Genomic DNA, 26224 nt, shown 5'->3' on the forward strand with positions numbered 1-26224 from the left:
CACGTTAGTATACCTGGCAAATAAAGTGAAGTCTGATTCTGATAAAAAATAATATATCAATGAGTTTTGTGATGGTGCCTGCTGTAAATGGTTCTATAATAATGACTTCCCAGCTATTTTTGTGACGGTTCACGCTGTTATCTGAAAGAATGATTTAGATATTAATAATGATTATTTCTTGTTTTTACGTTTTTTTTTTTTTTTTATTTTACGTTGTCGCGCTGATTAACATTTTGATCATCCTCAGAAACCCGGATCTGTTTCCATTAAATTAAAAAAAAAAGTCACAAATTAAGTAGTTGAGCTAAACAGCGACAGACAAGATCATAACACACGATTATTAATCTTATTAATCTTAAATTGACCGACTAAAGTCCGCACCGCGTCCCACACGAGAGGGGCGGGGTACTGGTGCCGCTGCTCTCTGCCGGATATTTTCTCCCTTCCTCCGGCTGGGTGTGTTCTTCTCCGCAGGGAGTGGCTACCACATTTAATGCAGACTTCATCACTCAGCTAAGGGTGGCAAGCTCATATTGGCAGGTTTGTTTGCAAAGAGGGGAGTCGCCCGTTAGTCCTACGCTGTGACTGCAAGCGAAATCTCCTCACTTCTAGATCTGTCTGCATTTCTTCCAGTCCGGAATAACTCCAGGTAGGAGACAAGCATGGCCCGTTGGTTTTGTCCATGTACAAACTAGCAGCGTTTCTCGCTCTGCGGTTTATATTGTCTGCATTTTGATTGAGGGATGTAGGTTTCCTGGCGAGCTGCGGCGTCTCGCACAGCCTCAAGTTCAAGCTGGCCACGAGCGCGCGCGTGCGTGGATAAGGCGCGGGCACAGACGTCAGGGCGCTTCCCCGCTGCTGCTCGACGCTCAGTCGTCCACTGCCGCTCGTCCGAACAGCTGTCGCTAGCAAAGTGCGTCGCATTTGCTTTGGTGAACGCTAATATTATTCCAACCTTTTGTTTAAAACCGTAAGTATGCACTTCATCGCTGTTTTTCGTTTTGGTCGAGAACTGTGACGCTCGTGGTGGAGAATAATAGTGAAAGACCCAACTGTGGTGGTTGCATGCTTGTGGTTTTCCAATTTTATTTTTGGCGTGGCCTTGATGTTTAGTAGCGAGAAGAGCATACTTTTTTTGTTCTGGATTCCTCTCACAAATCAGTTTTAAATTGCAAGGGAAGAAGGTGTGGACTTGGCTTTGAAGGCAATCCCCATATATGGTTCTAAGAGACGACCAAGCCTAAGCTTTTGATGAAGTTTAAACGCCGCCTCCCTACGCAATCCATTTTTTTTTTCTTTAATACCTGAGGCTGTTGCATTTTAGTATTTTTAAAAAGATGCTCGAGGTACGACATTCACAAAACCTGTTCTGCGTAAGCTTCTGCAGTACGTTGTTCGAACTTTTCGATTCTCGAGTCCTTCTTTTCATTTGTAATCTTTCATATCTAAATGTGCTGTAATTTCTCGAATCATGTTTTAAAGTTGGCGATGCCACTTCTCATGCTGCACGGTGGCTCACTTGTTAGGGTGGCTGTCTCACGGGGCCCACTTCTTGGGTTCGAGTTCCACGCCCACTCGTGGCCTGTGTGCATTTCGCTTGTTTTTCAATATGTGCGACTTTCCACCCATATCCTCAAAGATGCGTATGTTAAAATAATTATAGATTCTATATTTGCTCTTTGGCGGTAGTTGGAGGTTTCCTTGGCCAAAGTTGTTTCTTGCCTTGTGTCCAATGCTTCCAGAATTGCTTTTGGCTTCTCTGGAGTCAGAATGTTTTTTGGATGAATCAGGTTTGCGAATGATTTGGCAGGTCTTTTGTCATTTTTTTTTTTCTGGGATGAAAACTGAGAGCAGGGCTTCAAGTTGTAGTTGTTTCTGCTTCCTTTTGTGTCTGCGTAACCATAAAAGAATAAGTTTGCCCTTTTTTTGTCAAGGATGGCAGGGGTATTGTAGGGGAAATCACTTGAGTTAATGTAAGCTGCACAATGAGCCTGCTTTTTAAATTGAAATGACTTGATGGCAGGGAAAATTTTACAGTAAATGTATACACACAGGTTTGTGTGTTGTGAATACAGCCAAGAGCTGGTTAAGTTAGGCAGACTTAATTATCCGAGAGGAAAATTTGTGTGCAGCAGCTAAGGTATTGTTACAAATAGACAGGAGAAAATCCACCAAGACACAACTGACAACCAGTGTTGTCCTATATATACACACAGAAGATTTTTAAAGGAAGAATAATTTAAATGTACAGAAGCTCAGCCCCACCCATGTGAGTAACATTTCAAAATGCTTATAGCCCTAGGAAAGGAGTTTTAAAATCTGTTTACTCTTGGGAAACCAAGTCTAAAACTTGTTCCTTTCAGCTGTTGCCCTCAGCTACATACTGACAATTGAGTTGCCTATCTTTGCAACTTGTTTTTAATATGACTGAGTGATGGTTTTTGGGGGGGGGGTTGATTCTGCAAACAAACTTGTACTAATTTCTACATTAAGGTGGCATATTTATAATGCTGTGGTTGCTAAACCAACGTATAAAAGCAAATAATTTCAATAAAACACTTAATATTTTTTATTCGTCCACTTTTCCTAAGAGTAGCTGTGTCTGCCTATCCCTACAAATTTTAACCTGTATTCAGATCAAAGTTTTAGTCTGTTCCCAGTGATTGTCCTTCGATTGTGTTCTACTCCTCCCACTCTTTTGTTAAGAGAATGGGAGGAGTGGAACACCAACAATCTACAGCCATATCCTTGGTGTTCAAGATTTTTAGCTGTAAAAAGGAACCATTGAACAAACTCTTGATATATTGGTTCATGGCTATCCTCCATATCTTCTTAAAAGAATCAAAATGACCCTTGCCTAGAAATCAAGATTTTGCAAATGTTGCATTCAGTCATCTGTTTTTATATATCCACCATCTCCTTTAAATTGAACCACAGGCCGTCCTGATAACAGGTGGTGTGAAGAAAAAAGCAGGCTTGGATGAGAATTGTTTCTAACCTGGTATATATTCAGAGTCTATTTACAGTCAGTCATCAAACAGCATTTCTGTTTGTGAGGAAACTCTCTAGTTTTCTGATGAAATCCATGTGGACATATAAACACAATGCATTCGGCAAAGGAATGTATTTTGAGCCTTAAGCTTTGTAAGGTAACTTTTTATGTTCTGTTATCCCCTCACCACTTAAACTTTTTTTTTTTTTTTTTTTTGATTGTAAATCAGAAAGTGCTTTGCAAAGCACAAAAGAATCTGTAATGGGAAAACTTGGACATTATGCTCACTGGTAATAATGTTTAGGAAGAGCACTGAAATAACCAAAGAACTTTCTTTGGAAGGGTTGATGATCCTTTTTTAGTAAGGTGAACCGTGTCTTAGAGAGTGGTCACTTATCAGTATAATGTTTTTAAAGTTGGCTAAAGGTAACCTGCCTATAGGCCTCCTGGAACAGCAGATGAATTGGATAGGGTTTTTGAATGACCTTGTATATATTGGAATAATTTGTACTACTTGAATAAACCTTTTACAGGTAACGTGAGGAGAACAATATTCAGAGTTTGCATACTTTTTAAACCATGTTGTTTGGAAATTTTCCATTAAACAAGATGCAGTTTATCACACTTCCCCTCTGTTGAGATTTATGGCTGACCAATTTTACATATACTGGCCAGGATAACCCACAGATTTTTGACCTCCCCTATAAGTGCCTGCAGCAGCTGAAGTGACTCGTGTGGTGTGTATTTTTTAATTTCCTTCCTTGCCTCTGTTTTGGTTTCCATGGTTACATTTTCATCTCAACCAATCTGATATTTCTGTCACTATAAGGCAACACTCTGTAAAGTGTCATGTGGTATATCTGTGCCAGGCCTGTGGTCAGGTGCTGTATCTGTATGTCCTCAACTCCCCCACCACACAATACACGTGTGTGTGTGTGTGTATATATATGTATATGTATATGTATATGTGTATATATATGTATATGTATATATGTATATGTATATATATATATATATATATATATATATATATATATATATATATATATATATATATATATATATATATATATATATATATATATATATATATATATATATATATGTATATATATATATATATATATATATATATATATATATGTATATATATATATATATATATATATATATATATATATGTATATATATATATATATATATATATATGTATATATATATATATATATATATAATATATATGTATATATATATATATATATATATATATATATATATATATATATATATATATATATATATATATATATATATATATATATATATATATATATATATATATATATATATATATATATATATATATATATATATATATATATATATATATATATATATATATATATATATATATATATATATATATATATATATATATATATATATATATATATATATATATATATATATATAATATATATATATATATATATATATATATATATATATATATATATATATATATATATATATATATATATATATATATATATATATATATATATATATATATATATATATATATATATATATGTATATATATATATATATATATATATATATATATATATATATATATATATATGTATATATATATATATATATATATATATATATGTATATATATATATGTATGTATTGTATTGTAAACGACTGTAATTTGCCTTCATGCCTGTGGCTTTTTTTTTCCTTTAAAGCATCTTGGAAATCTGTTCATTGCATTCATGGGATTTAACACCTGGGTCTTTTGTGTATGATCAATTGTAATCACTATTTTTGCTTCTCTTTGATCCAGTCTCTTAAACTGCAGTACGGATTGAAATAGCATGGTATAGTATTTTGTGTGTCAATGTTCAAAAAAAGCATTTGCTTACCCACATCAAGAAATTAAGGAAGTCATTTGAGTATTGTCTTTGAGCTGTGTTTAGTCTGAAATTTTTGCAAATGCTTGCATCTGTTCACTCAGCTGTGCCTTTTTGAAATGCAGCATGGTAGTTACAGCAAAGTGTATATAGTAGACCATGAAGAAATTGTCCAAATATTTCATAATTGGAGTAATGTTAAGAGAAAGTGAAACGTGTAAAATCTAGTACATTTTAAGGCCTTTGAAAATTATTTATATTGGCTTTGAGTTTTATAAATCGGATACCATTATTGCAATAGTGTTCATGTAAACCTTTTTAAAATTTGTCTGATCGAGTGCTTGTTTCCATCCCTCCCTGCCCCCCTCCCTTCTCTAGTCTGGATTTTGTGCTCATGGTCTCCCGGTATCTGCACCAGGTTATTTACATAACTTGCCTGGTTTGCTTGTTGTATTGCTTAATGACTAGTTTTCATTTAATTTAAAAGTGAATGAGTAGCTTTGATTCCAGCAGTAACAAACATCTGAATCGCATATCTTCTCTTGTTTCTTGGTTTGATATAAAAATACTATGTTGTAGTTTACCATCTCAGAAATAATAAAATGGGCATCTTATGAAGAGGTGGCAGAATTAATTTTGTGTACTGTATTAAAATTGGTTACAGGAGTTCGTTTCTATTTTATAGATAAGGGCCAATTGAACTTTCATGTAGCTTGTTTTGCTCTCTGTGTAGATGAAATGCGTGGACAGATTTTTAATATCTTTGAAAAATTTTAAGATGCTTTGTAGGATCTTTTTGAGTGATGTGTGGTATTGACAATTATTCCCCGTTCCCAAAATATGCCTTATGCTGTGTCACATTTTAAAATTAACTTGGTTATCAATGCAGAAAGCTGTCTGTTTTGAAAGTGTAACTAAGTGGCGAGACAATTCCTTGTATCCCTGTGCTGTTGGGCTGGAATCTTAATTGGGTGTGTAAAACCTTGCCTTTGCCAGGTTATTTGAAATGTGTTCAGTGCCATCACAGTACCCATTTCCTGTAATACTAACTCATCTAATGCCGAATTTAAGGTAGCATATTTGAATAAAGATTCTAATCAAAGAATTTGAAACTGAAACATTTTGAAAATGTCTGCACATTTTATACCTTGTGAATCCAGACTTGAGAGGGAGGGATGTGTTGTTGTGTTTTTTGTTTTGCATTTGTTCAGCATTCTTTGATTTGTTTTAGGGTGTTCTAGTATGCATAGAATATACCCTTAAATCAACCGTATGGATATTGTAGGGCCCACTCTGTTTATCCTATGTGTCCCCCCCACTACTTCAAGTCATGGTGCAAAGACTTTTTAGGCATCTCTGGTTATGATTTTGTCCTTTTATAACTTTGCATTTCCAGTGCTTACTAATGGATTTCAAGTTGTGAAAGACCTGACATTTTTTCAATTGGCAATACTTTTCAGTTTTGGTCTTTTGTGCTTCTTTCAGGTTCAAATCTGTAAACCTCAGTGTAGAGAGAGGACACTAATGTAAGGGAGTGTAGAAGGTTATTTGAAACTTTAGGGCTGCTTTTATTTATAGAGTTATAAATAACTCCCCTTGCAGGAGTTAAGAGAACCTTTTAAGAAGGATTGTTATATTGCTGAAGATATCTATCATTATCAAAAATCTACTGATTTTCAGCAATAGTTCCTGATATCAAATTGGAAAAAAGCCAATACCCACTTTCCTATTTTGCCCTAAAGGGGGTATGATATGAGGCCCTGGAACAAAATCATCTGCATTACTTTTAATTTAATTTCTTTTTAAAAATGCACAAAGAAAACAATCTGGATTTGCCTCCAATACTGTGCAATGGGGCCTCGGCATGTGCGTGCGCATGTGCTTTTTCCAGTTGTCCTTAAGTTTGTTTGCAGGGCAGGATGAAGGAATCATAGGAAGCTATGAGTATGCACATTAACATCCCACTATGGAGAATGTGACTCATTCAAGTTCCCTTTTTTTTTTTTTTTTTCCCCAACCTTTTTTCTCCATTTTATAATCAAATCACAGTCAAGAGCTTTTTGTAGAATTAAACAAACCAAACTGCAGTCTGAGTCCACCAATGTCTGTATACAAACAGACCACTGAAAATTTGTATATTCACAATTATTGTAACACTGGAAGTGAGTGACTAATAAATAACCTTTGACATTGTTGCCCACTGATCCTTTTTTGTTCTTTTCTGGAATGGGACAAAGAGTTTGAGGGAGAGGCTATAGTGCACAGTCTGCTTTGTATTAATAACACTGAATGGGTTTTGACTAGGGCTTTATCAAATATTCCTTAGCCCAAATAGCCACCAAAATCTGTTATTGTTGAAATAAACAATGCTGGAAAAAATGTAATGTACTATACAGTAAAATGGTAAGAACCCATTAAAACTGAAATTTTGAAAAACAGGCCTTTAGGCTCCTGGAGAGGCTGTTTGGTTTAAAGGCTGGATATTTCAGTTTGTGGATTGTTTTTCTTGGTGGTTTAATAGTAGTTTTGCAGGCTTCATGATGCTTTGGAAAAGAATACCATAAATATGTTTTTTTTTTTTTGAACTTTTTAATAAGGTGTATCAATTACAGTACATACAGTGAACATTTATTAATCCTTTTCTTTGAAGTATCAGTGCCTGCTCCTAATATATCTCTCTCTCTGTCTCCCCCCACCCCCCCAAAACCACATGAGATAATTTTGGTAATATAATTTGTTTAAAGAGGGACTGGCCGTGGAAGATGTCAACATACATGGGAAATGTATTGGGCGTTGTGCTTTTAGCTTTGTCTTTGATACCCTATTAACCATTAAAATACCAATAAGTCCACTCCCTATGGGCCTGTAATCCCAGAGCGTAGGGATTAGGTTCTCTTTCTCTTTGTTAAGAATAGGATTGAATTTCTGGTGGGTGCCCATTGCCACAATAGCTCAAGATAAATCTCGGCAACTTGAGGTTTGTGTAGCTCTAATAAACCTATGAAGCCCCTCTTGTTGTTGACAGCAGCTTTGGGGGTAGTGAACTGAACAAAGTATATTCCCATCTGACACATTTATATCGTGTGTAGTGTGATAACACGTGCACAAATAAAGTTTATGAATAGTCTTCTTTTTTTGAATTGAATTTTATAACCAGTTCTCTGTTCCATAAAGATCTGTTGCAGAAATGCTGCTCCTCATACTATTCATCCATTATGCATCCCACTATATCCTAATTACAGGGTCATGGCCAATCCCAGCCAACATAGGGCACAAGGCAGGAAACAAACCCCGGGCAGGGCGCCAGCCCAGGGCAGGGTGCGCGCGCACACACTAGGGACAGTTTAGGATCACCGATGCGCCTAACCTGCATGTCTTTGGACTGTGGGAGGAAACCCACGCAGACACGAGGAGAACATGCAAACTCCACACAGGAAGAACCCGGGAAGTGAACCCAGGTCTCCTAACTGCGAGGCAGTCCTACCCACTGTACCACCATGCTGCCACCCTCATACTGTAAATTTGGTAATGTTGTGGTTTAGGAGTAAATGTTCTGCTCCTTTATTCTCTTGCATTCTGTCAATTTACATTTGTCTCTGTGGACTGGCTTTTGATAATTTTTTAAAACTGATGAGCTTTGTTTGGTCAGATGTGTTGGCTGGAAAGACTAAGCCTTACTATTTACTTGTGTTGCCTTGTGGACAAAAATGAAATCTCTCCTTTGTCTCTGGCACCATGTGCTGCAGAATTAAGTTTGTAGATCGTTTTATTCTTTTTTTTCATTTTTCCCCTTAAGCAGGAGTGAAGATTCTTTTTTTTTTTTTTATTTTTTGGCATTAATCTTGTGATCTATACTTTAAGATCAAATAAAAGTACTGCACATATTTGTTCTATGCATGGAAATAATTTTTCTTTTGTAGAATTGTATTTGGTAAGTATTCCAAAGCGCACAAATATTAGGGCAACTTTAACTAATGCCTCCTGCGATGTTAGTTCCTGAAGTGGATATGGTGTTTCCTAGGCTGTTAATAGCGGAAGCTGGTCCGAAAACTGTACATTTAGTTGGCTAAAATGGAATAATGGGATAGTACTATACTAGAATCTGAAAGTCTTTGTAAGCTTTGTGTCAAGCTAAGAAATGTGCTGGACCTTCTGAGCAATCTTTTCTTGTATATAAAATTATAATAAATGCATTTTGTGCTGTAATTTTGCCCAAGTTATGACCAGTACTAGTTCCTGACCTCTGGGGGTGACCAAATGCTAAAGATGATTTGCTGATCATTTTGAACATTCAAAATGCAGTTTTAAACTGAATACTCCAGTAAAGTAATGCTTCGGTTTACAGTTCTTCATTTTACTGTACTGCTAAATTTCTTTGTTAAAATGATCATATTTCATAATTTAATCTTTGTAGCAAATGTGAATTTATATTAAAAGCACAAGGGAAGTAGGTAAATGCTATACCATCTGGGGCCTATACTATAACAGTACTTTAAGACATTTATAAAATGCTGTAAATTTTCTGTAGCCAAATTTAACCTAATGTGCAACTATTGGGTTGTTAGTTAAAGGTAAACCAATGTTTAACTGGAGCTCTTTGTATTGCAGATCAATCAGACCTCTGTTTCAACATTGAATTACACTGTGACGATGCAGATTTAAAAAATGTCAATCCCGTGTGTGTTTGTGGTGTGCGTTATTTCTCTCTCGTATTGCATTGCAGTGTGTTATATTTGGTCAAGTGCCACCTGATCATTTATGCTTAATGTTATAATCTAATTTACTTTGCTTTAGTTACAGATTGTCTGTATTGATGCTTTGTTGATTTTATGCACTTGTCTTGCCCCTCTTGCTGAGTTTAACAAATCTAGTTTTAAGCTAATATGATTGTTTAATAGTAAAGCTGCAAAAATTGTGACGTTACTTTTCTGTAGTTGAGATGTGCTCACATTAACGGCCTGTTTTACAGCTTGTCCAAACTGACAATATAAATCCTGTTCTTTTTAACACTGAATTCCAAAATAAGTTCTTCTGAATCCCCCTGTCACACTGGCAAAAAATAGATGCCAGCATGCTGATTCCTGTATCAATGCCAATTGCAGTAAGGCATGCACCTCTGTGATGCTGCTACTAGCAAGTTTGCTTTACACTTTCTGGCCATGACCACATATCCAATGACTTTTTTGATTGGATTTGGGGAGAGAGGGTGAAAGACCTGAAGCAAAGAAAAATGAACATATTAAAACATGTTTTGAATAAGTGTTACATTTAAAGGATGTGTTAATTGAGAAAAAAATGGTAGCAGTTGGCACTTTATTTGTTTTTGCTAAATGTTACTTAACATGATTCGTTCTTCTAAGGGTTTACTGCAGCTACCATTACCGCCACCAGCTTCTCAAACTAATTGATGTAGTGTTTTTAAACAAAGCTGTTCTGTTATCTCCCCAGGTCTGATTAGCCACAATGGTGCAACATCCAGAATTTGACAAGGCTGGCCAGAAGGCTGGGCTTCAGGTTTGGCGTATTGAAAAGATGGAACTTGTTCCTGTCCCTGAGAAACTGTATGGTGACTTTTTCACTGGAGATGCCTATATAATTCTGAACACCATCAAACAGCGGTCTGGCAATTTGCAGTACGACTTACACTTCTGGTTAGGTAGGTAACATTGTTTATAGTATTACATTTTGGATGTTTCCCAATAAAATCTTGGTTAGCAGTCGTAGCTCAATGTAGCTAATGCTTCAGTCTAGCAATAGTTCTCCAAGTGCTCTTGTGTCTTTCTAACTGAACCTCTTACCATATGAGTAATGCTGCTTGGATCCAGATGCATACTTTAAGTCAATTTTCCAGTGTCTCGTAAAATGGTGAGCTTGTAGAAACATTTGTATGCTATTACAGTAGATTGTAATGCCCAGTTAGTTGCCATGTAATTTCTCTAGAACTAATACATGAGATGTGGTGTTGGAACCTCTTGCCCATATTAAACCCTTTTTGCTATGTGAATACTGTAGTTTTATTTTTTTTTCAGGAAAATTTACAATTTCAAATAAGTGAAATTGACAAAATGCAGGTGTTTATACATTAATTACCCTAAAGTCTGTGTTTAATAAGCAAGGTATGAATGGGATTGATACTGTACATTATCGTACAAAGTTAATGAAGACAAATTTGAGCAAATTGCACACAATGCTGGATGTGAGGCTTAATACATAATGACCCATGTTGGTTCTGCACTGAATTGTTTAGCGATTGACAAAGCAGTGCAAAACCTGCTCTCTACAGTACCCCATCAAACTTAAAAGGGATGCTGTTTAGAGGGTAAGCAGCTTTAAGTTTATTGGTGTGTCTATCACTGAATTAACACAAGTACAACTCCACTCTTTCCTTGACTGTTGTCAAGAAGGCTGTCCAACACCTACTTCCTCAGACATCTCCATCTGTTCTCAGTAACTTCAATGGGTGCATCCTGACTGGCCTACATCCTGGTACCACACCTGCTCTGCTCAATATCGTAAAACACTGCAGAAAGTTGTTACTTCTGAAGACAGAGCTGCCCCTCTAAAATGTGTGCCATAACCTAGAATACCAAAAACACTTGTGGGGATAATAGATGATGGCTCTACATTTAGGTGGACAGTGCTTTCTCCCTTTCCAGGGAATCTCCTGTGCATTCTGGAGATACTTTTAGGAGAGGGGTTTACCTCACAAAAAGCTGATTTTAATATTGGGATATGGACGTCCTGAAGGATGTTGAAATATTACCAAATTTGAAGTTCTGTGCAGTTCCTGTTCAATATACTTAATGTAAAACTATGGAGCATTATATAGTGTATATAAATCTGAAGCCTTTTTGTGGATGAATAATGCACATGTCTGAATCACAATTTCATTTTTAATCTGATTAATTGAAGGAATCTCTTATTAGTGTGTTTCTAGAGATCAAAGCCTGCACAGAGTGGTGCTTGAATAGAAAAGAGGCTTTTAGCTGGACCTTAACAAGGTCTAGTATGTACAATTCCCACTTTAGTGGTCATTCATTTAGTTTTGTTTAAATTGTATTATAGGTGATTTCTGCTCCCAGGATGAGAGTGGAGCAGCTGCCATCTTCACTATTCAGATGGATGACCACCTTGGGGGAAAGCCAATTCAGTATAGGGAAGTGCAAGGCCATGAGTCCAATGTGTTCCTTGGCTACTTCAAATCTGGCATCAAGTACAAGGTAAGCACACTTACTGTAGTTACAACCTAGGCTGTGAGTTGATTGCTAGCATATGAACTGTAAATTCATGGTTAAAATTCTTAAAAGTAACTTTTTTTTTTTTGTTTTTTAGCTTTTACTTTTGAAAATGTAAACTTTACCTAATAGTATATAATGCTAACTAAACAAATTATGTATTACATAATTTTTGCTAAACAAGTTGAGCCTTTAATTCTAAATGTGTGGGTTTTTTTTTTTTTTTTTTTTTTTTTTTAAATATACAGGAAGGTGGTGTGGCATCTGGATTTAAGCATGTTGTTACAAACGAGGTGGTGGTTCAGAGACTACTGCATGTAAAGGGACGGAGAGTTGTCCGTGCAACAGAAGTTCCAGTGAATTGGGACAGTTTTAATCAAGGCGATTGCTTTATTCTGGATGTGGGCGATGTAAGAATCTTTATTTTTTTAATTCTTTGTGAGGTGCAACCATGTAATATTCAAACTAGGAATGAACGACAACTTTTTTTTTTTTTGCACTACATTATTCGCAGTCTTTGAATTTTTTCTGTATGGAGCAACAATGTTCTGGCATAGTCTTCCCTCTTTTTTGTTGGTGTCCTTCAGGCATTTGTACTATTTCCTTGGAGACTCGATTTAAGAAAATGCTATTAACACCTGATTTTTATACACCTGCACAGTTCCTTTTTACATACATTTTTAGTGAGCCCTTATTCATGGGAGAGGTTGATGTGGTGATAGACTGACAAGTAAAGCACAAACCTATTTGGAAGGCTTGACTCTTACAACTACCAAAAACTGCTTTCATTGTGGTCTGGTCTCTGCTCAGTCTCCATTTCTACCCATGTTTCTGAATATTACCGTGAGGTAATTGATCTCCTTTTTTTGGTTGCTGTAATTTTATGTTGTGGGATAGGGCTATGATCCATAGCTTGAGGTTTTGCTCTTAATTGGGTACATTACACTGGATTACACACACTGCATTCCAGAGATGATTAACAATAAGATCTCCGCCATAAGTGGTGATGGTGCAATGCTGAAGCTTCTCAAGCTGACTACTTGAAACTGCTGTGTCTTGATATTGATAGCATCTCTATGAAATTCATGAACTTGAGGTGGACTTTGGCAAGAGCCCTATACCTTTATTGATGTCTTTATTTGAGTGGCATCTATTCTTGAGCAAATTTTAGAGACTGAATTGCACACTGCAGCTGTCCCAGTAGTCTGTGGTTTGTAAGTGCCTTTTTTTTATCCTCCCCCCATCCCCAAAGCAATCCCAAATTTTGTATAATCCCATGATCCATTGAAGATCTGATCAAAAACAAACGTTTGGTCAATTCTGCAGATAGGCCAGAATCCTTCTCCAGTTGGGTCCTGTTTAAAAAAGCTTGGTGCAAGATTTCCCAGGGAGCATTTTTGTTTACCTGCATTAAATCTGTGCTAAGTAAAACCAACCTGAAGGCTGTCTGAGTTAAGGGTAATTACCCAAATCTCTAAAAAAAAAAAAAAAAATTATTATTGTCCCTGTTTATACTAGCTGTGCTACCTGTTCAAGATGGTTGGAAATCTAAGTAATCAACATATACCTCCTTGTTAGATTTGCAGTGCACCACGCAATGTGTAGGTCTCTGTTATGCCATTTGGTATGGGATTCATATAAGCAGTGTTAATGTTTGATGTGCCATCCTTTGTAAGGACCCAAATATAGCAACTGGGCAAACACTCCAATGGGAAGAGAAAACCAGAAGTGGATCAGTACAGCACGAATTAAGATAACTGCAGATAAATGGGTAATCTCATTTAGTGGGAACTGAACATCCTTCAGTAAAAGGGATCAGCAAGCTTTAAGCGGTATTTTGGAGACTGGCTTGAAGACACCCATAAGTGAGCAGATGCGGGCGGGGGGAGGGATGGGGAGGGGAGGTGGGAAATAGTGTGTTTTTAAGTTACCAGTTCAAATGGTTACTATAGCAAAGATCGTTCATAAATAAGGGGATTTTGAGGATTTACCAATATCTAAATTCAGCTTCAAAAAACATTTCAAATGTTCCTATTTCTAGTAATTATTGCCTATGCAATTGGTGTGTTCAGTCTTTTGTTCATGTACATTAAACATCTCAAACCCTAAAGTTGCAGAATCTTCTGACTAGGTCTCCTTTTTGTCTACAGGAGATCTTCCAATGGTGTGGATCAAAGTCAAATCGCTTTGAGCGACTGAAAGCTACCCAGGTTGCCAAAGGAATCCGTGATAATGAGCGTAGTGGCCGGGCTAGGGTCTTTGTGTCTGAGGAAGGCATGGAGCGTGAGAAGATGATTGAGGTAAAGTGCAAACTTTAATTTGTGTTCAGTTGTACTTGGTGTGTTGTGGGATGTGATCTCTCCACTCCAAGTTGGAGATGTTTGACTTGGTGGAGAGATTGTGAAAATGATTATGGCCATAACTTGTTGCACATAATTGCTGTTTTTTTTTTTTTTCTGCATGCTTGACGTGAATGCTACAAATCCCTCCTATTTTACTGTAAAATACGGTGCTGATTGGTGGATCTACTTCTAGGTACTGGGTCCCAAACCTGATTTACCAGAAGGGGGCTCAGATGAGGATATAAAAGCTGACGCTGCCAATAGAAAATTGGCTAAGCTTTACAAGGTAGGCCTGTAAATGGAACATCTTGTGACTGTTGTAACTGGCTTCATTCAGATTAAAAAAAAATAATATATTCAACATGTTTCATTTGCAGGTGTCTAATGCTCATGGAGCAATGAGCATTGCACTTGTAGCAGCAGAGAATCCTTTTACTCAGAGTACCCTGGAGAGTGGCGATTGCTTCATATTGGACCATGGCTCTGACAACAAGATATTCGTCTGGAAGGGTTGGGATTGAAATATTTCAATTTTTTTTTTTTTTTTTTAATTGGTATAGATTCAGTATTTGATTATTTGATTGGGTGTTTTCATAATTCCCTCATTTTTAATATGCTTTGCTTCCATTTTAATTTTATTTTTCCCCTTTGTTATGGTGGTAACAAAGTTGGGTAGACTGGAATACACCAGCTTTACCAATAGTCTGTCTTCTAAAGAGTTCCCATGCATTTCCAGGATAACCATCAAAATATGATGTCTTTATGCTAGATCAAAGTCCATTTTAAGGAGTCATGTTCAGTTCAGTTCAGTACATCTTTGAAATGGCCAGTGGGCATCTTCCTGAAATTTCTAGCTTCTGAAAATTTGAGGCACTGATTTGCATCATTGTTATTTAAAAGCTGGTGTACCATCTGATGCTCCCCAGGTGTGTGTCATGATTCAACCAAAGCCTGGTTCACAGATATTAGTGACCTTGCCTATGAAAATTGTCATAAGGATAGCTTCTAGACTATGGATGGATGACATACAGTACCAAATTATCTGTAAATAAGGCATGCAACATACAGTATATGAAACCTCAGCTTTCCTAAGGCTAAATTAGTTTTTAACTAGAAAGCAGCAGTGTGTTATGAAACAGACTACCAAAGTGCTAAGGGGCACAGTAGTTTAAGCAAGCGCAAAATCATTTTTTTCCCCCCATTTCTTTTCTCTAATCCTCAGTATTTACAAACACAGGAATATTGTGCTAAGTTAGTCTTCATCAGCAACTCCTACTGTACATGCATATCCTGGACACCACTTTTGTGGCTACCGTTTTTGTAGTGTTTTTAACTTGGGCCGAGATGTATTTCTAACAAGTTTCAGTGGATAGTGTGATTAGTAAATGGGTCATTTATGGTGTACAAGACTTGATTGTTTGTAGTTGGTGACTGAAGGCTTTTTCACATTTTATGCTATGCTTCTGTCCACTTTGCCTGTTTGTTTCAGCCCTAGTAACTGATTTAGCTCTCCTGTGTTAGGATCGTCTTTATTCTCTTGGTGTGTCTAGGTTCAGAAACTTTTTTTTTTTTTTTTTTACCTTAACCACATTGAGAATTAACAAAATGGGATAATAAAGTCAGTCTAACCTACTGTCCTTTATACTTTAAGGGCAGCAAGCCAATACTGATGAGAGGAAAGCAGCACTTAAAGCAGCTGAAGATTTTATCACCAAAATGGGTTATCCCAAACACACTCAAGTGAGTATTTACAGACGAAGAGACTTTTAATTGGGTAAAAGGAAATATTTCTTCAAGAGCTACATAAGTTATGTTGGTGTGTGGCGTTGGGTGTTTTTTTTTTTTTTTTAATTTATAACTATATACAGTACAGTGTAGCTCCTGTTACATGTTTCCCTTTTCATTTCTAGTTGGTTGATTTTGGTGTTACTTTGCCCATACAATAAAGAGAGAAATTAATTAATGAATTGGGCCTTGAATATGAAATATATGCTGTTTTAATGGCCCAGGTGTTCTGTATGAAAATGTGCACAAGTTTGCATTTTAATTGTACTTTTTGTCAGAGCAACTGCATCAACGGGCTAAATACATTGTGTGAACAGACATCCATTGTAAAATGTCGGAGACAAGTCGATTTAAAATTTTGTTTAGTTAAATGCTTTGATAATTATGAAAGTACCTTTGCCAAATTAAAGTATGCATGTCTTTTTGATCATTTTGGCAGGATTTATTTCTTACGATATAATTCAACAGCATAACATATTTGGTAATTTTTATCTAGTAAACCCCTTATCTTGCCTCTATCTTGTTCGTTTTTTTTTTCCCACTTAAGATTCAAGTGTTACCAGAGACTGGTGAAACGCCTCTGTTCAAGCAGTTCTTTAAGAATTGGCGTGACTTGTACCAAACAGAAGGACTGGGTGTCGCCTATGTTTCTGGTCACATTGCCAAAATTGAGAAAGTGCCATTTGATGCTGCCACGTTACACGACTCTCATGCTATGGCTGCTCAACATGGTATGGTTGATGGAGGTGATGGCGAGAAGAAGGTAAGTAGCATTTACAAGTTTTTTTAGAGTAATTTTGTTCCAATGTAGTAATTGGTAGGAAAAATACTTCATGTTCCTTACATTAAGCCTTGGCAAAATGTGGAAAGGGAAATTGTGCCTTTTTGTGATTCAGTATTTGTAAATGTCAAAGATTGTAAGTCGCCAGGCCTGTCCAGGTTTTATAATAAACCACTGATGCTAATAATGGGAGGTTCACCCTGTGCTTTAATATGTAGAATTTATGTTCAGTGCAAAATGTTAAAGGAGCAGACTAAACAGCTTCTTATGATACTGATGCCATTTATGAAAGACGGTAGTCCTTGTGTCAAGAATTGAATTTATTTAGCAGAGATTTTTAGCATTTTGATTAAACCTTTTAGCCCTGGAATTACATTACTAAATCTCCAAAAATATATCTAAATGCTAAATATAAATTGAACTGGTGAAATAGTAGATTCAAATTGTGCATACCTGCTTAATAATAATTCTAGGTTCTCTTGATTTATAAGTGTGTGTGTGTGTGTGTGTGTGTGTGTGTGTGTGTGTGTGGATGTTTTCAGATGGAAAGCTTTAGTTGTAATGTTTTGTCATTGTGCTAGATGTCCGTATTCTCTTTCAGGATTAAAAGCCACCTGCAGTTTCAGTCTTTTTTGGATTTTTTTTTTTCTGTCTCCGATTTTAAATATTTTTGTTCTTGCAGATCTGGAGGGTTGAGAGCTCTGACAAAGTACCTGTAGATCCTTCTACATATGGACAATTTTATGGTGGAGACTGCTATATCATTCTATATAGCTACAAGCATGGTGGCAGACAGGGCCATATCATTTACAATTGGTGAGCATGCTTATCTAGCTTTTGTTATGAAGTGTTTACTCCAAAACAAATGTCTGCAAAGGTTCTTGGTCCCAAATTGTTTGGTTTCAGTGTAGCAAAGGAAGCTATTACTGATTGCTGCAGTTTAAGATTATTTCATGATACCTTTTTGTTTTTTTGAAACCTTTTATAATGAAGACTTCTTTCAATGAAACAGGCAGGGTGCAGACTCCTCCCAGGATGAGATTGGAGCTTCGGCCATTCTCACTGCTCAGCTTGATGAGGAAATGGGTGGCGGACCTGTTCAGGTAATTTTTATACATGAACTAAATAAAAATTGAGCAATCTTTGGCTGGTGTTCAAATTCTATTCTATTCTAAATGGCTTGTGCAATTTCTCATTTCTTAATTTCTGTAGTACTTGTGTGTCTTGCTTTTCTAAATGACCCTGGGATTTATTATTTTTTTTAATTGGCTGTTTTTTTACAGACTTTCCTTTCTGAATGTGAATGTCTCCATTTCATACTGTTGTGTTCTTTTAGGTCGAAGGCTCTCGTTTTACTTCTCAGGTATTCGTTTCCTCTTCATTTGGTAATGGTTTGTGCTGTTGTACCTTGACGTTTTTTTAAAAATTGGGGAGCATCTTAATATTCTCTGCTTAAAGAGGATGGTGTATATTTTTAAACCAAATAATGATTACTTCTTGCCCAATAAAATGTTCTGATTGATGGGCTGTGTTAAAGATCCCATGCCTGCGTTCTTCAGCCCTACTATCCCTTTTTATAAGGCTTTGTGGAAGTGACGTATGGGTTTCTGCTTGCTTTACAATCTCATATTTTTGTTACTTTTCTGTGCATTAGAGTGACTGTTTTAGGGTTAAGCCCATAAGATTTTGAAATGTGTTTAATTGAACGATGTCATCCTTTGGGTGTGATGCACCCTTGTCTACAAGGACATGCTTTGCTGTCTGATGCAGTAATTCTATATTAAGAGGCCCCCATTTATAAAGAACATTTCATGGGACTATGGAATTGGTCAATTGTACTAATGCACAGTGGAGATCTGCATTGGCAAGTTTCTTGGAATTCCCTACACTGCATGTAGCTAACCCACCACTTTCTTCAGCTTTTTAAGTGTGTTTTTAAAGCCTGTTTTCATAATATTGATCTCCTACAGGTTTCTCATTTCCTTTTTTAGTTACTAACTTAGAGAGGCAAATTTCACTTGAAGCTTGTACTAAAAATGCAATGCAAACATAAGCTAGAAGGCTTTAAGAAAACTGGAGTTGAACAGTACATAACCTAACTATTGAACTGCATTTATTTGGGGTTGCAGAATTAAAACCAAAATGCAGGTTTTTCTCTCTACCACAAACTCGCAGGTGCTTCTTGGTTCATAACTTGTGGAGCAAGACCAGAGCCTGCACTTATCAAGTATCTGAGTATTAAACTATCTTAACTGGCTCAAATCTCAGTGATGCAAATTTTGGTCTTAATCATCAGACCAAGAGTAAAAGCATTTTATCATTTTTTCCTGATTTTAGAAAACTTAAATTCACCAAGATTTAGGAGATCATGTGAGCTGTCCTAAGTTGCTATGTGCTGCCAGAAGGTGCTGTTCAGGCAGAGATTCTCACTTGCATCCTGGGAAAGGCTGAATGTTTTAGGAATGTTGGACAACAAAATCATGAACTGATTTTGGTCTGACGGAGCAATCGCGTAACAAATTAGTTCATCTCTATCTACATGGATAAGCCATGTGCTGTTGGCCAACATGAAAGTGTAAAACATGTAAATTGCAAAATGCTGCTTTGCAGTTTGTTTGGGTATACGTCAATAAACATTTTTTCTAATTTTGCACCAAACTTTGAAAGCCATTTATGATATGTGAGGTAATCTGCCGGTTCATCCCCAAAGCAAGCTACATTCTACAAATCGGCACACAAGGTCATGGCCCCATGCATATATCTTAATCGCATTCAATATCCCTGTATCCACACACAAGTGGTCATGGGTGCAAACTTTATTATATAGCCAACATATTATCCTGAAGTTGACTAGGGCAGGATTGGTGACTGACAACAATGTGACACAGGTAAATGGAGCTCTTTATTCCACGAATCCCATCCATCCATTTTCCAAATCTTTGAATCTGAACACAGGGTCACGGTGGGAAGGTCTGCTGGAGCCAATCCCAGCCAACGCAGGGCGCAAGGCAGGAACCAATCTTGGGCAGGGCGCCAACCTACCACAGGACACACACACTGGGGACAATTAAGAATCTCCAACCCACCTAACCTGCATGTCTTTTGGACTGTGGGAGGAAACCCATGCAAAATCCACGCAGGGAGGACCCGGGAAGCGAACCTAGGTCTCCTAACTGTGAGTCCGCAGCGCTACCATTGCGCCTCTGTGCCGCCCTCCACGAATCCCTGAAACATATATTGCACTTTACAAGCCTAGGAAGGTTCAAGAAAGGAAGCTGGACGCTTCCATAGTTTGGATAAATAGAACCTTGCAGAAAATTTAAAGAATGGGATCACACGATGGAAGATTTGAGACAATGGAAGAGTAAATGAGACTTCAAAAACTGTGGGAAGATGGGTTATCCAGTTGTACTTTTAGATGAATCCTCTGTCCATTTTCTTTAAAACCTTTATCCTGAGCAGGGATGCTGGAGCCTATCCAAGCAAGCATAAGGTGAAAGGCAGGAAAAATCACTGAAGCATTAATTTGTCCACATTAGTGGGCTTACACGTGTGTGTGTGTGTGTGTGTGTGTGTGTGTGTCTCTCTCTCTCTCTCTCTCTCCCTCCATCTCCGTACTAGTTAAAATATTTCTGTTGTAGTAAACTGACAACAATTTCTTGGGCATAGCCTCCTACTCCTCACTAGAACTGGGACGCTTTGCTCTCTGAGGTAGGACAAATTCTTATCTTGGTATGATGTTAATGTGGTTCTTGGGAGTAACCATATGATGCTTGATATATATGGACTCAGGGTCCGGGCACTGCATGACTCTGACTTGAAATTTTACCATTTAAGTTTGATTATGGCTGATTTGTTTAGAAGTGCCTTCCTTGTCTGCTTGCTATGTAGGTATTTTTATTTACTTGTTGAACTTAAAGCAAAATATCTCGTTTTGTGGCGGCTAACTGCATTTTGTGCATGGTTTTTCAACAGCATGGTCTTGGAGGCATTTTTAATGCCCTGTAAGACTTGTATACAGCATTCCTTTGACCATTACTGTGGTTGCCAGCACTTTGTTTTCATTTTTGCTCATTCCCACAAATGTGTACACAATCTGGGAGCTGTACTTGATATTTTGCTTCTCTGAACAGGATGGTATTGTGTATGGGAGGTTCTGCAAATGTGTGTAGTTTTTAATAGTTTGCAACAGTATTTTTATCCTTATTCAGAAGTTGTGAAAGCTGGAGAGAGTTTAGACCATTGATAATGACATCAAGGGTATGATATTTGAGGCTGCTAGTGTTTGCAGGGTGGCATTAAGAAAGTTGTGTGTGGGGTTTTGTGGGTTTTTTTTTTTTTTTTTAAATATGTGGATGGGGAATAGTGAAAGGTCTGGTGAAGATGGAGCTGAAGTAGAGATCTGTATTGGGTTTGTTGCCGTTCATGATTGGAATGATGATGATGATGACCAGAGAAGTATGTAAAAGATTGTCATGGGAACTCTTTGAATGACTGTGATCTCCTATTGATGAGACGTGAAGTGGAAAGAAAGCAGAACACCCTGAAATAGAAAGCTAATTTGGATGCCAAAAGACTCTGCAGGGAAGGACCGAGGTTTCTTGTTGGCGGTGAAAGGACTGCAGGTGTGAAAGAAATGGACACACAGCTGTGTGGCATGTACAGTAGAGGTATTAATGAGGAGAATGAATGGTACTGTTGCTGAAGGGTAAGTCTTATGAAAGTTGTGTGAGGATTACTATGCTCTATGGGCTTGGTTGATGAAAGCAGTTGTTGCTGGAAAGACTGGAGATGTATGTGATCAGATGGTATGTTGGCTATAATGCAGTCTGTGTGAATTTGTGAAGAGGATAAACTGACTGGGGTGGTTAGATTGAATCACTTAGCCATTCACATTGGTTCTTAGGATGTGCTTGAAACCCTAAGGTGTGTAGAGTATCTTTTCTGCAGCATCCCTTAAAATGAAGCCCACTGTGGCTTTTCTTCTCTCCCAATAGAAAGTCCAGACAAGGACAATAATTTGGTGGCTTTCACAAAGGGGAGTGCTCCTTTGTACAGAACAGAGGAAAGTACAGTATATTCTCTCTGTGTTTAGTAGCAAGGAAACACTGTAAATATTCTGGATTTCCTACTTGGTTGTAGTTGCTTACCAGGCAAGAGTTGAGCTCTTTTGATATTTGGGTTTCCCTTTTATGAGAACTGCTCTGTCATGAACCCATATGTTTTGACTGTTGATCTAGGATGTCCTTTGCTTTTTGGCAGATAAAGCATGCAACACTCCTGAGTTTCTGTTCCCAGTCAAGCTAGTGCTTTGTGTTGTCTCTTTCCAATGTCGCACTGACCAGTGTCTGTTAGTGGGAGTACACAGGGAATTCCAACACATGCAAATAGCTTTAACAACTGGGAGGGTTGGGGGAGAACAGGTTACAGGGGACTAGATGGTTTTCTATGTTGTGCCTAATGATGCTGGTATAGGATTGGGCTTCAGGTTGACCTTGTGTGCTGGATAGAAGAGTTTAGATAGTAATGGTTTATCATCAAAACTAATCTTATTTTTGAAGACTTACAGTCTTACAACCTTGTTTCTTAATGTCTCATCTACCAGCCTTTACTGCCAAATATTTAAGGAAAATACAATTTATATACCTGTGTGTATGTATGAGATCTGTCCAGAAAGTGTCCAGCCATGTAGTATGAAAAATGGATAAACTTCTTTATATAGATGCATAAAACAATGCCTCGATTCCCTTTTAATGTAGGCATCTTGGTACCTCGCACAGTTCTCCCAGCGTCTTCCACCATTCAAAACGCTTTGCAAAATCCTTTGTTGGAATCACCATCGGCTGCCTTGAATTTCCATGACTGTCTGAAATTTTGGGAAAAGCCAGAAGTCGTGGGGGTTGGGCAGGTCACCTGGATGATGTGCAGTTTCTCCAAAAAACTGCATGAGTCATGATGCGTGAGTGGGCCTTCTGAGTCATCCGAATTTCTGCAGACTGATGTTCAAGCTTAATACAAAATTTTGATGCAGATTTGTTGCTGTACTCGCACAGTCATTTTGAATGAGATGGTCATACAGTATGCATGGTCACTTAATGGCGTCTTGCGCCCCCACGGACTAGTCGTGTATGTGTGTAAAAAAAAAACCTCTCTCTGTTTAGAACACCTCAGATTTTCTTCACATTTTAATCGGTTGAAATGCAATGAATAACCTAAAACGGAGAAAAGATGAGCAGTAAACTGCTTGTCATTTTAAACTTAGTTTTTAGGTTAGCAAAAACTGAAAAAGTAGCATCCCATTATTTCCAAATGGGCCTCCTTCAGGGAACAACTAATAGGTTACAACCCACAGATGTTCTGCAGCAATTAAAGTAAATTAAGCCTTGCAAGTTGAAGCAAACCATTTTGCACTGGTGTCCCAACTTCTGTTGATTTACCTGCAATCCTTCTCTATCTGCCTTAAACCAGAGTTAGAACAGACTGTTACTATATAAAAATTGCAGTGACCTCAGTAGTGTTTCTATTTGGAAGATTTAAATTGCCACATGTTGGTAGGTTTGAGGGATTAGCAAATTTTTAGTGCAGCTTTGCATGTTGTGATCTTTTCTGTCAGCCTCTGCATTTAATTTCTTTATCTAAATTGCTGCCTTTTTTAAATCTCCAACAATCCATTAATTTATGAAAGCTGCCATTAATAAAGGTTAATCCAGTTGAGGGAGGTGATACAGATTTAAACTTCCATAGCTGTGTTTTCTTGGGATAAGAGTGGACATTTCTGCTTAGTAATCCCAAAAATCAATTTGAAGATCTGAAAAATGGAAGACTTTTGTGATGCAGTTTAGATCTTGCTTATTTTAATTTGTGCCTATTCAGTGAGTGGAGGGGGTACATCTCCAAACAGTGGCATGTCTTAGCCAGCTACTTTCTATGCTGTTAGAACAATTCTTTCTTATGAATTGTGGAAAAATGTCTAACACTTCACTGAACAATGTATCGCATATCCTTGATCGACTTGTACGCTCTTTTTAAATAGCCGAGAAGGATATCCTGCAAGACCACCTTTATTTCACTGTTCAATTTTGCAGTTTTTCTAGTGAAGCTTAAACTCAATAAAAATTGTGCTGAATTGTATTGTCATTTGTCTTGTATTTGACCTACTCAGAGGTCTTGAGCACCCAGCATGTTAGTTTGGATCTTTTGTAGACCTTTTAAAGTGCTGCTTTGAGGTGATAGTGATGTTCTTTACTGTCTAGCACCTTTAACCACCAAGGGCCCAAACTGTGTACCCTTATTGGATTAACTTCTTTAAATGTTTTTGATCTGAAAGACTCCTGGTTGTAGTTTTAAATGGTGAAAAAGTGCTAAAGGGCGAGGTGCAGTTTTTGTGGCAGGGTGCAAAACTCTGCAGCACTTTGTGTTTGTCCTTCTATGGTGTCGTCTGGCTTATACTGCTTAGGGTTGCCATTTCTCAGTTCCAGTTGAATTTCACATTTTTGAAAGATGTGTGGATACACAGCGACGCTGTGAAAGAGCGGATTGAATATTCATTTAACAATACAAGTGCTCTTGGTTGGGGAAGAGGGCTGCCTGTTAACCTCTTATTTGCTTGCCATTATATTGTAAAATGAATCTTGACCTGGGGGGGGTGTGGTGGGGTGTTTTTTTTTTTTTTTTTTTTGTGGTTGTCTCTTGGATATCAAAACCAGGAAAACCTGCAGAATTCATCCATCCACCAAAGATTTCCTTGGATCCATAATAAACCGAACAAAGAACCATGGCACTTGTATAGACAGCCATTTTGCTCCTTTCCTTCATTCTCTAGCTGTGTGATCATTGCTGAAGACCTTCATTTGTATATATTTAATATGAAATAGGTTTTACTGTATATTGTCTGTTTATACACATTGTTTTCAGGACTGGAGTATAGTAAATGTATCCAAGCACAGACTAGGTCCAAAGCCATACTTCCATTGCTAAAGGACCTCCCAACGGGCTATGTACAGAGCCTATGTTACATGAGGCAAAATTTAAGGTTTTGGCTGTGGATGTCTGAACATTTATCTGTAATCCAATAGAATTGAGTATACTTTTGCTATTCTTTTAAGCCGAGCATTTCGGCAGTAGTGAGACTGGTCTGTATGATGGAGAATTAAGTGGACCTTTTAGTAATTGCAAGAATGACCAGAGCTGATGCTTGGCATAGTTTTCCATTGCCTGTCTATCTTTTCTATCATCAATAAACATAACCAGCATTAATTTTTAAAGGGGTCAATTTAACAGGACACATTGTGTAAAATTCCACTGGATAGCCATTAGGATGAGTCCTGTTGTGGTGGTCAGGACACTATCTCCCAAACTAACATTTTGAAGTATTCCATTAAAACTTATGGAATACATCCACTTTTCAAGCAGAGTAAGTATTATGCGTGTCTGTATAATCAAGATGACGATTGTCTGTGAGATTGGACGTCTTTCTATAAAGGTGCAGCTGTGCCTCCCCTCATTGCTCGTCTTCCCCTTCACTAACCTTTCAGCTCCAGTTGCCGTGGCTTCACTTTGAGAAGTTATCTTGCAGCTGATGACATTAATAGGGTTAATACTAATACGGTATTGACTGTGTTTAAGCTAAGAACACATGTGTTTGTGAGGGCCTTTTATATATTCCTTCATATCTGTTAACAAAATGTAATATTGAATTCATGTTGGAACGGGAAGGATAAAGTCTGCAAATTTGAAACTAAGTCACTTGCTTCCTGCAGAACCCAAGATATTGTCTTCATGATTTGGAAACATTGAGTTAATTCACCTGTCTATTTGTCCACATTCTTTGTGCTTTATTTTTTTTTTCTTTTTAGAGTAAATGGAGTTTTGTTGGTGCATTTGGTAAACAATGTTTTGGTAATTTTAGTAATCTTACCCTCTTTTCCCCCCAATGCCTCTTGAAAGGTACGTGTGATCCAGGGCAAAGAACCTGCACACCTGATGAGCATCTTTGGTGGAAAGCCAATGGTGGTGTACAAGGGAGGCACATCCCGTGATGGAGGGCAGTCTCCCCCAGCGGAGATCCGTCTTTTTCAAGTGCGATCAAACTCTGCTGGCTTTACTCGTGCAGTAGAGGTGAATATACTTCTTTTTTTTTTTTTTTTATATATAGAAATTGTGTTATG

The 26224-nt window shown here is 37.3% G+C and overlaps 1 protein-coding gene across 3 annotated transcripts in view; it reads left to right on the top strand.

Annotated features, from left to right (window-relative positions):
- Nucleotides 1-505: 505 nt before the first annotated feature.
- The window catches only part of LOC120536006 (gelsolin-like), a 30728-nt gene continuing 5009 nt past the window's right edge, over nucleotides 506-26224 (top strand). Inside the window, exons 1-13 of one of the 3 annotated variants that reach the window (XM_039764283.1) lie at nucleotides 506-649; nucleotides 10363-10570; nucleotides 11980-12134; nucleotides 12398-12559; nucleotides 14300-14449; nucleotides 14685-14777; nucleotides 14869-15001; nucleotides 16143-16231; nucleotides 16824-17039; nucleotides 17740-17873; nucleotides 18070-18160; nucleotides 18394-18420; nucleotides 26004-26174. In XM_039764283.1, the coding sequence (XP_039620217.1) occupies nucleotides 10378-10570; nucleotides 11980-12134; nucleotides 12398-12559; nucleotides 14300-14449; nucleotides 14685-14777; nucleotides 14869-15001; nucleotides 16143-16231; nucleotides 16824-17039; nucleotides 17740-17873; nucleotides 18070-18160; nucleotides 18394-18420; nucleotides 26004-26174 (1614 nt within the window). In that variant the 5' untranslated portion in view covers nucleotides 506-649; nucleotides 10363-10377. Of the gene's footprint in view, nucleotides 650-842; nucleotides 971-10362; nucleotides 10571-11979; nucleotides 12135-12397; nucleotides 12560-14299; nucleotides 14450-14684; nucleotides 14778-14868; nucleotides 15002-16142; nucleotides 16232-16823; nucleotides 17040-17739; nucleotides 17874-18069; nucleotides 18161-18393; nucleotides 18421-26003; nucleotides 26175-26224 lie in introns of those variants that run through there. The other 2 variants (XM_039764284.1, XM_039764285.1) reach the window with 2 other exon arrangements.

Source organism: Polypterus senegalus, chromosome 9, assembly GCF_016835505.1.
Source record: "Polypterus senegalus isolate Bchr_013 chromosome 9, ASM1683550v1, whole genome shotgun sequence".
Lineage (NCBI taxonomy): Eukaryota > Metazoa > Chordata > Cladistia > Polypteriformes > Polypteridae > Polypterus > Polypterus senegalus.